The following is a 12,687-nucleotide window of genomic DNA, read 5'->3' on the forward strand; positions in this document are numbered from 1 at the left end:
AAATAGAAGAATGAGTTTCCTCTAGTGGCATATCTCGTTGGGTTTATAAACCACATTTTAGGGCAGACTCTATGCCCAGCAGTAGATTATCAACAAAATGAAAGAAATGGTATTTTTGTAGATTTTTTCTTTGTCTCATGTTGCTTTGTTCAAGCATTTATTGACCTCCCTGGTCTTGTGATTGTATATTATGGTTTTCAATTCTGTTTTTATAGTTTTAATTCTTAGTGTATATGAGTCTGCATGTGTGTTTCCTGTTTTTATAGAAGATTGTTTGTTTGCTGTTTGTTTTCTAAAGACCCAAAGGGGTTGTGGCCCACAGGTTGAGAACTGCAGCAGTAGACTATTTGGCAGTCTTTTGTGGTTATTTGTGATATACCAAGTCTTGTTTGTTTTCAAATGTAAACTATGGTTTTTTAGTTGCTCTAAATACACAGAGCAAAATGTTAGATTCAAGTTTAATTTAATGTAGGTACTTTAATAAAAAATGAGACCAAGCAAGAGGAAAATATTTTGCCTTCAGTTCCAAATGTGTCTTTAATTGCTAGCATGATGTCCTTGGTTTATTAAATATTTATGTTTTTGTATGATTATAGACAATTCAACCTTAAGATTCTGAACAAAGAATGCTAATACAATTGTATGCATTTCTAATGCATTTATTCATTATCTGGTAAGTATATGTTCAAATACAATTACACTAATGGCAAGCCAGACCAAAGTAGCAATATAAAAAGTATAGAAAATGTCAACCTAAGTATGGTTTAATTATTACAGAGTTTCATGATGATTAATCAGCAAAGAAAAATAAATGCACAAAATACATTATTATTGGAGGGAACATTGACTTTTTTCAGCCACTGGAGTTGTTTTATGTATTTATGAATATTAAGACATCAGACTAAAAGTAAAATTCAATACTATTTAAATTATAAAATTCATAGGATATCAGTTGTTATTTTTACAACCAATCATATAACCAAATACGTTTGATGTTACTAATTTGTTTAATGATCAGATACTGAGTTAGAATAAGCACATATCAAATATATTCAACATTTGCACTAGCATTTTCATTTTATCAAGTTAATGAGAAACTATAAGATTGTTTGGAAAAAAAGGCATGCTCTAACTATGTCAAATCATATAAGAGATGTTGATATGTTCAGTGATACTGTTCAAGCAAAAATGTTAACCTTTTAGATGGCACTTTTTGCCTTCAAAGGAAATGTTATCAACTAGTTATGACATCAAATTACTCATATTATTAAGAAAAAATAGGTTCTGTGACCATTATGCCATATTATTGTGCCAGGCATTGTTGTATATAATGACCTACTATCATCAAATCCATCTTAAATCGTATTGTTGGCAAATGTAACTTTGCGTTGGTTTCCTACAAAGACTTGCAGTTCATAGTGCTCTGTGACTCACTGAGTAATGACACCTCCAGCTATTTCAATAGGTGAGGGCTCTCTTTTTTTACTTGCTATCCTATAGAAAAACAAGAGAAAAAGTTTATATTCCAGTGTCAGTTCATTACAAATGTGGGTGCTTATCTTTGGGGATGGAGTCTTTGTTGAAGGATGGGGATAATGAAGTTCCTGAATGTAAAGTTTCAAGAGTTGAATATTCTAAGGACTCTGAGGACCATCATATATTTTACTGTGGTTTCCCAATAATCTTAATTAATGGCCAATTTTCAAGTATGTAACGTTATTTTTTATTTTTATTCAGTGCTGCAGTTTAAAACTATAAGTTTCTTGAAAGCTTATCTTAAGACAGAGTATTTTAATTTAGTATGACTATATAAAACACACATGAAACTCTTAATAGTGACTTAAGGTAAGTATCAAGCATGGTTATACAGGCCATCAAAGACATATGAATGAAATCTTTTAGGAACATTGTATAATTCTTTATCAGGGGTGGCAGGGGAAGCTTTGTGGTTGATGATGTATGTTTTGTTCATATTACCTTTGATTTTTACCATATTCTTAATTTTAGGTCTGATTACAGAACACAGTAAATTTCAAATTACATGGGAAACACTTTTTACTTAGTAGTATGAATAATTTCCTTAAATATATCCATTAAAACAAAATCTGTGACTCAATGGTAGAACTCTTGCCTTAGTAGTCTACTTAAGTTCAATCCTCAGTACCACAGAAAAACCAAAACCAAACCAGCAAAATATATATTAGAGTAAATTCAAAATGTTATGTATATTAATAACAATACTCTGTCCTCTAAAAAAGAAATGTGTATTTTTGTTCAAACAAAAAAGAGGTATAATTATTTCATGGGAACTCCAATGCATGTCTATCTGTGGTGTATTGTATCTGAGGCCTCATGAGCCCATTTAGCCAATGTCAACTTTGTATGATGTATGTGGTTAAAAAGTAATATCAAGAGCCATAACTCTATGGGTTTCACAGGGCTAGCAAACTATGTGCCTTCAAAACAGTGTGATTGTCGTGGAATATCTAGGCAAGCAGAATAATTGAGTGGTGCTTTTAAATATTTAAAACTATATAAAGGAAAGTTGATTAACTGAACTTTTCACCCCCTAGAAAATGATTTTTAATTATTTGGACTTCAAAAAATATATCAGAACCCATATCTTCATAGAGAATTTTTAATGTCTTGTAGCAGTATGTGTTGGTACTGCTTTTGGTAGATGTTAAATTACATGTTTAGAAAATGTTAAATGCTTAGAAGGGTTGAAGCTGAGAAGTAGTTAGTTACATTTTTAAACCCTTGTTGCATTTAAAAATAAATGAATTTGAGTGTCCTCAGGCAAAGCATTCAGTCATCATGTACATGGCCCTTTGCTATAGCTGTTCATCTCTTCACTTCAGTTTTATTATTCCTGCATGGTTGTCAAGTCCAGGAATTAGGTTTCTTAGTTTGCTTCTGGGAAAGCAATAATGTGTACATGTACTGTGCAGTTGATTGAGCAAACTTTTATTTATAGTTATCAAATGTCAAAGAGAAGCACATATAAAGATTATTGATATTCAAATTCAACATACTCATGCATTCATGTATAATGAATGAGCAAATGAACTTGATACTTTACTTTTTTCTTTTTATTTATTCTCTCATATAAAACATACCAACTGCATTCTCTCCCAGTTGTTCTTTTAAATTAAAAGTTAGCAAGTTATTCACTTAGGCATACTAAACAAGTAAAGATATTTTATAACCCAGAGACTTATAAAAATCAACACATTCTGGCAATGAAAGCAGCTAAGGAAAAGGATTTCCAAAGAGTACATTAATATCTGATGGTGGCATTCTTTTTATTGGTATGACATATGAGGTCTCATTGAATATGTCTTTCAATGAATATATATTAAAACTTGAGCAAAACTTGTCAATACATAGGAAGCTACAGGAAAAAAATACGTCTTCAGATAAATGTAAATGAATTATACAATATGTACCTTCCCTGAGTTGATCATTTTTCTAAATAACATGAACTGTAAACAACATAGTTCAGTTTTTTTTTAAGGAAAACCCAGGTGAAATACTGATAAACATTTTAAATGGAAGGGCATAATCCATATGTACCTGTAATTATATCATTAAACCAATCCCCCGTGGTCATTTTCTTTACATTTGAAGTCTAAATAATGTTCCCATAGACCTGTCCCACATAAAGTTGTATGTAATACCTTCATTTTCAGGTCTTGGTGTTGTCTGCCCGCCCCCTCTGAGATACATTTACTTACCTCAACTTGAGCATCACCAAGAAAAGAATTCCACAGGTAGCGATCATGCACAACACAACATAGACTAGTTCTCCTGGGAAGTAAAGATCAGCAAATTACTGGATATGCTGATGTGGATGAGGTGGGCAGAAGGCCTCAACCCTATCTATAGAATCACAGGCAATTAAGGAATACTGAGAGCTGGAGAAATGATCTTCCCAAAGAAGAAGACATTAATCAGCTATCCAATACCAAATGCCCAATCTTGGAAACACACATACAGTAACATACAGACTGAGATGGTTATATTAGTAATATATATGCATATACTTGTATGTATGCAGCAACTATCAATAAATAAAGAGGGCAGGTCATGAATTTGAAAGAGACCAAGGATGGGGATATGCAAGGGTTTGCAGGATGGAAAGGGAAGGGGAAATGATGTAACTGTATTATGATCTCAAAAAAAGTAAAAAGAAATATTTTTTAATTAGTTACACTTTTAGAGAAAATAAGCATTATTTTCATAGACAATTTTTAACTGACCATTGAAGGGAGCTTTGAACCCACTCAGAGTAATTTCCTTTGAATGCTCTCTTTTATATGAGGAAATGTCTTTGACATTAGGAGTTGGATAATCTGAAAGAAAATAATAAAAATTGATACTGAATATTTAAGATTCATACTTTAGCTTTATCAAATTATTATAGTTTGTTTCATATTATAGTAAATCAAAGTAATCTGGTTCTATGACACTGTTTCATAAATCCAAAGATTTATATGAAAGTGGGAATGCTAAAATTTTAATAGTGTGTCCCTGCCATATTTAATCAGCGAATTTCACTAAAGAAATCTGTTCCCTACAGGTCATAATTAAAAAAAAAAAGGTTCCATGTTATAGAAGGACTCATGGGCCTTGCACAGGGAGGAAAGACAGAGGACCGTGTATCTAGACTTCCCGTTTGGATCTTGGAGAAGGTTTCTTCTTTACATGAGTATTATTTCAGTCTGTTTTAAAGATATCATGTTTTCCAGAGAACCACTGGTATTGGCTTCCTGCATAGGAAAGCCTCTCAACACGTGGAGCCCCTCTGCTCAGACCTGAAACCAGGCTGCTTTCGTTCCACTGGCACGTCTCCTTTGCACTCTCACCAATCTGAAGACTCCCAGTTTCTGTCCTTGAGACTGGCTTTATCTTCCTGAAGGGCTACTACTGGCTTCTCTGTGGAGGTAATAATCTTCTAGGGCAACTCTGAGAAATTCAGTCCTTTTAGATGCTGCTGGCCTCACTACTATAAAAGGCATGTTTCTTTGTGGCCAGGTCAAAAAACGTATTTTTTCTGTGATATACATTGCTTTCACTAACTTTTTTTAAATTGAACTTTACATTTTTCTCTGCTTCCCTCCCTGCCTCTCCCCTCCCCTTCAACCCTCTCCCAAGGGCCCCATGCTCCCAATTTACTCAAGAGATCTTGTTTTTTTCTGTTTTCCATGTAGATTAGATCATGTAAGTCTCTCTTATTGTCTTCATTGTTGTCTAAGTTCTCTGGTATTATGATCTGATTTTCTTTGCTTTATGTTTAAAAGCCACTTATGAGTGAGTACATGTGATAATTGTCTTTCTGTGTCTGGGTTATCTCACTCAAAATAATGTTTTCTAGCTCCATCCATTTTCCTGCAATATTCAAGATGTCGTTATTGTTTTCTGCAGTGTAGTACTCCACTGTGTAAATGTACCACATTTTCCTTATCTATTCTTTGGTCAAGGGGCATTTCAGTTGTTTCCAGGTTCTGGCTATGACAAACAAAGCTGCTATGAACATAGTTGAGCACATGTCCTTGTGGCACAATTGAGCATTTTTTTGGATATATACCCAAAAGTGGTATATTTACTGGGTCTTGAGGAAGGTTGTTTCCTATTGGAGAGGTTGTGGGGTAAAGGAATGTTTACACTAACTTTTACCCATTAAGAAGATAAAATCCTGATGATTAATTAATGGATTTATTACCTTTCCCAGCCTAGGTATAGTAGGGAGAGCCTTGGACCCTCCCCAAAGCAATGTGCTTTACCCTCTCTGAAGAGTGGATGGGGTGGGGTGGGGAGAATTGGTGGAAGGAATGGGGTGACGGAGGGAGTGGGTTCTGGGATTGATATGTAAAATAAAAAAACATAGTTTGTTTTCTTGTTTAAAAAATAACAAAATAAAAAATTAATGGATATGTACAGCCAATTATCATCACATGTAGCTACAACAGAAAGAAGAATGCAAAATGAATAGTTCACAAGCAAATTTGTCTGATGATCCAAACATTTAAGAGGTAGGGGATGAAGGAAAGCCTCCATACAGGAAAGCTGGCTGTCCTCTGCTGCAGATTGTTTCAGTCATTTGGGGACCTAGAAATATAACTACGAATAGATAGGTTTCTTTTGTTAAGGCATTATAGTTCAGAACAATCAGGAAATTTGTACGCAATGACATTCAAGGTTAAATCTCTATCAAAGAAAGCAGATGAGAAGATGTAATAACAAAGCTTGCAGCCAATCTTTGCTTCACGTAGCCAACTGCCAGGCCATAAGCTCTCCCTTACTAACCCTCAGTTCACTGGAAAATTCAGTAACAGAAATTGTTGGGTGGAACAGGAAGAATCCCAAAGAAGACAAAAAATATGCAAGCAGTGATGTGGCATTAGAAGCTTATTTTCAGGATTTTTAGCTTCTAATTCATTTAAAGCATTTTTAGTTCACACTATTTTTCATTTCCGGGTCTTAGAAATTGAAAAATACACCCTGTCAGAATACAAAATTAACAGATGTACAATTTGGGTATTTTCCATTTTCTGTGTTTATGAGGCAAATTTTGTTATCTGTGTTATACACTGAGCCATTTATACTAATGGTCCTTGAGGGGAAGAATTAATTTTGATCAACTTGAACATACAGGCTTTCAATAAAATAAGTGATAATGCAATTATGTCTAATATATAATGACATGAGAAACAAAAGTTTCTTGTTAATTCTATGATATTTTGGTAGTTTTAGTATTATTATGGACTCAGTATATATATACACACACACATATAGACATTGACTGATCAATTATTCAAATAATATGAATTTCCTTTTGGAAATTCTTTTTGTAGGGATGCTTGTTTTGGTTTGATATCACAATTTAACTTATTGTTATACACGAAAAATCTATTCTGACAAATTTTGCAGTCTTTTATGTATAGAACTAAGATAATTACTAATGGCTAGAAAAATAGAAGAAAATATCTCATTCAGTAAGTTTCATTCGATGGTACTCATGAGCAAAATCTAAAAGGTCAGAGACGTAATGTGTCTACCAGTCACTATGCTACTTAAATATTGCTCCCTGGCAGGACACTGAATGTCAATGAGAAAGGTAGGTTAGTGTTATCAAAGGTTTGTTGGCTACTAAAACCAAGTTGACAGTCTTCCTTAATGTTTATAAATTGTGGGGGTTTATTACGATAAAACTGAAGTTGGTAGATTGAGAGTTACCTCAGCCCCTTATCATCTGTCTTATTCATCATAGTCTGCATTTTAGAGAAAGTAAACGTTTTTAGTTACATTATAAAATTTTTGTATATTTGGTGGTAAATCTAGATTTACTTTAACATTACACTAAGAAACAAATTTAAATAACATTCTATGCAGAAATATGGAAATTTATATATTTTGTTTTTCAGAATCCTCACAGACACTGGAGATGTGTTCTTGATCCCATGTACCTTTTCAACACTGTGTACAACATGTCTAAGCCTGCTGTCATCCCTAGGTGATCGTGTCTCAGGGCATGCCCTCATCCCTCTCTTCTCACCCTTTTCTCAGTGATACATTTTCAGATATCTTCATAATATTCCTTGCAATCCCATGCAACCATGCAATCTTCAGAATATTCCATGAGACTCAATTCAAGTATCAAAGGTTTCTTTTCAGCTGTTACAGTGAAATTATTTTGTTCAAGACTGCTTAAAGTTGAACCGCCATTTTCCCTTTATTTTTCACTATTGGCTCTTCTTAATACCACTCAGGTTTAACTGCCAAGGTGAATGGGAGAACTCTTACAAGGTCCCACCCCGACATGAAGAACTACTGACATTAATGAGTGCTGAGAGCTGAAGAATTGGTCTGCGTCAGGATGATCCAATCCTAACTGGTCAGTCCTATAAAAACATAAGACGAGTAGCACTAAATAAAGGCAATAATTTGTATTTATAAACACAGCAATAATAATAACTATGGGTAAGAAACAATGAATTTGAGTAGTTGGGGGCATGGGGAGAGTTGGAGGGAGGAAAAGGAGAGGGGCAATGACAAACACACAGTATTCAAATGTGAGTATAAAAAATAAAATCTTAAAAAAGAGAAATTGTCGTAAGCCATATAAACCTCTCATCATGATAAGCGAGAGAAAATGTCTGGGTTTATGTTTTTTAAAATAGGAGTCAAAAACACGTAATTGGTAGAGATGTGTAATCAGACATAGAGATAGTAAAATCCTATTAGGTACTAAGCCAATACCTAATCAGTAGAAGACAGCACCCTGTTAAAGGTTCTTTTGAGCCAGGTACCTGGCAGTATTTAAAGAACAAAAACAATTAAAAGCAACAATATATCCATTAGAGGGTACGAGTGCTAGAATGCAACAGTGAGAGAAGCTGACTGGCTCAGAGCAAGCGTGGAGAAGTGTTGGATGTAGCTATTAAGGCTGTAGACACATGCTTCGTGTATGTTTTCAAGGTAATAGCTACCACATGTAGCATAAACAGAATACTGTTGTAAAGTTTAGACAGTCTGCTGCACTAGGAGAAGGGAGCCTGTAGATGAGGGGGACTGAATCATGGTGGCCTGGACACTTACAATACCACCAGCTAAGTCTTTGTGAGCAGAACCCCATAACACATCACAGTGGCTCAGTGTGGTCAATTTTCCCTTGAAGACAAGCCTTGTCAACTGATTTATGTGGCCTTTCACTTGTCAGAGTGCCTGACATTCCAACCAAAGTCGACACAACCAGAAACTAGTGAACTTTAGGGTCTTAAGTAACTGAGTTATTTTTGAAAGTCCTTGACACAATACTCTGGGGAGTTTATATCCACCAAGCCCAGGTGATTCTGCAACAACAGAATATAAACCCAACTTTTGTAAACTAAAAGAGTATTGATGGTGGGGAAAGCTTTGGCAACCTTGGTGGTAACCCAAAACAAAACAACCAACAAAACAAAGAAGCCCCCCGCACCCTACAGAGAGGAAAACGAGGAAGAGAAAGTGTCTGTGGTCTGCGTTACAGAGGCACATTGTTTAGACATCACTAAGAACTCCTGTAGGCCATCAGGCAAGTTTAGACCATTCCACATTATTTTTCTTGTTTGAAAGCTGATTGGTTGAAGGTAATGAATGAAGAGAATAAAAGCTATTTGAGTGCTCTTACAGTTTACAGGGCAGTGAAGTGATTTTTGAATATTCTTGCAATGCTTTTAATGTTGTGGGGATTTTGGTGGGCTCATGAAAAGTACTCCAGCAGAAAATTTGGAAAACCCGATATTAATAGATGATAAACCTTTTGACATTACCAGTGAATTCCTAGAAAAGCTTTACTTGTTACTTACTGGCCTCATCAAAGAGGTTGAGTTTGTTTAAGTACCAAATATCCTTTTCTATAGGAATCCCCCATTTAAGATAATATTCCCAAGTGTAGGTGCCAGAGCAGTAACTATTAAATGCCCACATGTGGTGTTTTATGGGAAGAGTCTGATAGTATTTTGTTGCTCTCACATGAATACTTGGCTTTTAAGCCAGGAATACACACGCTCATAATAAATGACTTTTATGACTTCACATACACAACCTTGATGCACAGAAAGTATAGAGCAAAGACTGCTTGTTTTATGCAGGCTTGGCATGAATTCCACCCACAATTATAGGCAATAAGGGACTGGATGAAGCCAATGAAAGCATAGGCTGGAAAATGGAAAAGATAACACAATGCCTTCACATAATAAAGACTGTAATTGTTCAAATTGTAACAATATTGTTTTGTATTTTCCTTATTTCCCTCCGTGATCTTAAATGTTTCTGTCCTCTATAGTGATGCCAAAATGTGAGCTGTCTCACTCATCAGTGGCAACTCTTTAATCTTTATTTTTTGGCATAACCACACAGCCAAGGTAGTCATGGATGATTCATGCATCAGTTCATGCTCAGTGGCAGACTTTTCCTTCTCCCCTAAAAACACCTAAGCCTTTAAGAGCAGAGTTGGGAAAAGTGAAGGTTGGAGTCAGATGTTCTCCTGTTGTTCTTGTTGAGGGTTTGTATATTTCAGTATTTCCAGATTTGAGCCGTGTGAAACCTTTTCTGCAAAATAAGAAGCCAAGCCAAATTCACTGGGTTTCAGGTCTGCAGACAAAATGTGAACCAGCTGGATCTGATTGGTAACATTTGTGTGCAAGAAAACTTAGTGGCAAAAATAAAGCTAGCATTTTTCCAAACTGGAATCGATGAGTCTTTGGGCTATCCCTTCCATCTATCTTCTCTGGAGAGAACTTTGAATTTTGAAAGAACCTCAAATAAAATGTGCCAGATAATTCCTTAGAGTATCTGTTTGGAGTGTTTTCCAACAAAACTAAAAAACAAGCTAGCATGTTGTCACTCATAGTCAAAATTCAGAGGTAAGGAGATGCAGGGTCTCTATGCAACCTGGATTCTAGTTTCTCAAAACATGCCTTCTATGCATGTACTTTCAAAATAAAAAACCAAGAGGCACGTTCACATTGATTTAAATCCATAAACATAGACAGCAAAATCTGGCAATGGTGGAACATAATGGCAAACTTACTGGGTTTGCTGATGGCAAAACTTTACTCCATTTTCTAAGTAAATTTAGATGGAAATAACTGTCTTTTTTCCTTCCTTCCTTCCTTCCTTCCTTCCTTCCTTCCTTCCTTCCTTCCTTCCTTCCTTTCTTCCTTCCTTCCTTCTTGTCCCCAAAGACAGAGGTTCTTTGAGTAGTCTTGGTTGTTCTAGAACTAGTTCTGTAGGCCATACTGACCTTAAACTCACAAAGATTCGCCAGCTTATATCTCCTGAGTACTAGGTTGAGAGGTCTGTATCACCACTGTCCAGTTTACTGCTTATTATAAAAAAGTATGTAATATAGATTTAAACATACAATATAAACAAACAAACATATGCTATTAGGAGATAGAACAAAATACAATAATTTTCATAGTTTTAAAAACAAAGCAATAAAAGATAATCTACAGTAGAGAACACTCATTTTACTCCAAATTTCAATTCAGTTACCTGAAAGAATGAGTACTTTTACACAGTCAAATAAAAAGCTGAATGCTCAACAGCTAGGCAGGAGAAGGATAAGAGGGGCTGGTGGGCAGAGAAAATAAGTGGTGAAAGAAATCTTTTCTTGAGAGAAGAAGAAGGAGGGGAGAACAAGGGAGAAAGGAACGTGCCTGGAGTCAGAAGCCAGGCAGCTGCCAGCAGGACAGACATGAGAAGCAATGAAAGTAAAATATACAGAAAGAAAGGCTAAAAAGTACCAAGGCAGAAAGTAGATAAAGAGAAACAGATTAAGTTATAAGAGCTAGTACAACAAGCATATGATAAGGCTAAGCATTCATAACTAATAACAAGTCTTGTGTCATGACTGGGGAGCTGGTTGGTGGCCTAAAAATCAAAAGCCTATTACTGAATATAAGAATAAAATGTCCTTAATCATCAGAGAAATGCAAATCAAAACAGCTCTGAGATTCCATTTTACACCTGTAAGAATGGCCAAGGTATAAAACACCGATGACAACTTATGCTGGAGAAGTTGTGGAGAAAGGGAAACACTCCTGCATTCCTGGTGGAAATGCAAGCTGATACAGCCCCTTTGGATGTTAGTGTGGCAATTTCTCAGAAAATTAGGAAATGACCTTCCTCAAGACCCAGTAATACTTTTGGGTATATATTCAAAGGATGCTCAGTCGTGCCACAAGGACATGTGCTCAGCTATGTTCATGGCAGCATTGTTTGTCATGGCCTGAACCTGGAAACAACCTAAATGCCCTGCGACAGAAGAATGGATAAGGAAAATGTACATTTATGCAATGGAGTACTACACAGCAGAAAAAAATAACAGCATCTTGAATTTTGCAGGAAATGGATGAATCTAGAAAACATTGATATGGGAAGGTCACATGTCAATCTGTTGATTTCACTGGTTAATAAAGAAACTGCCTTGCCCCATTTGATAGGCCAGCCCTTAGGTGGATGGAGTAGACAGAACAGAATGCTGGGAAGAAGGGAAGTGAGCTCAGACACCATGCTGCTCCTCTCCAGGGCAGATGCGATGAAGCTCCGGCCCAAGATGGATGCAGGTCAGACATGCTGAATCTTTCCCGGTAAGACACCACTTCATAGTGCTACACAGATTACTAAATATGGGTTAAGCAAGATATGAGAGTTAGCCAAGAAGAGGCTAGATATAATGGGCCAGGCAGTGTTTATATGAATACAGTTTGTGTGTTGTTATTTCGGGTGTAAAGCTAACCATGTGGGAGCCGGGCGGGACGAAAAGCAGGCCTGCCCACAGCTCCTTCTACAAAACATCATTTTGAGTGAGGTGACCCAGACCCAGAAAGACAGTTATCACATGTACTCACTCAGAAGTGTTTTTTAAACATAAAGCTAAGAAAACAAGCCCACAAATCACAATCAGAGAACCTAGACAACAATGAGGATGCCAAGAGAGATATACATAGATCTAATCTACATTGGAAGTAGAAAAAGACAAGATCTCCTGAGTAAATTGGGAGCATGGGGACTACAGTAGAGGGTTGAAGGAGAGGGGAGAGGCAGGGAGGGGAGCAGAGGAAAATGTAGAGTTCAATAAAAATCAATTAAAAAAAGAATAAAACAAAAAAGTTCATTGTTTTGGTTTGCTTTCAT

The 12,687-nt window shown here is 35.9% G+C and overlaps 1 protein-coding gene across 1 annotated transcript in view; it reads right to left on the reverse strand.

Moving 5' to 3' along the window:
- Positions 1–1,430: 1,430 nt before the first annotated feature.
- The window catches only part of Gfral (GDNF family receptor alpha like), a 41,646-nt gene continuing 30,389 nt past the window's right edge, over positions 1,431–12,687 (reverse strand). Inside the window, exons 7-9 of the mRNA XM_057768794.1 lie at positions 4,263–4,355; positions 3,738–3,810; positions 1,431–1,494 (exon numbers count right to left, since the gene is read on the reverse strand). Coding sequence (XP_057624777.1) covers positions 1,431–1,494; positions 3,738–3,810; positions 4,263–4,355 — 230 coding nt within the window. The remainder of the gene's footprint in view (positions 1,495–3,737; positions 3,811–4,262; positions 4,356–12,687) is intronic.

The sequence above is a fragment of the Chionomys nivalis genome, chromosome 4 (assembly GCF_950005125.1).
Source record: "Chionomys nivalis chromosome 4, mChiNiv1.1, whole genome shotgun sequence".
NCBI classification, from domain to species: Eukaryota; Metazoa; Chordata; class Mammalia; order Rodentia; family Cricetidae; genus Chionomys; species Chionomys nivalis.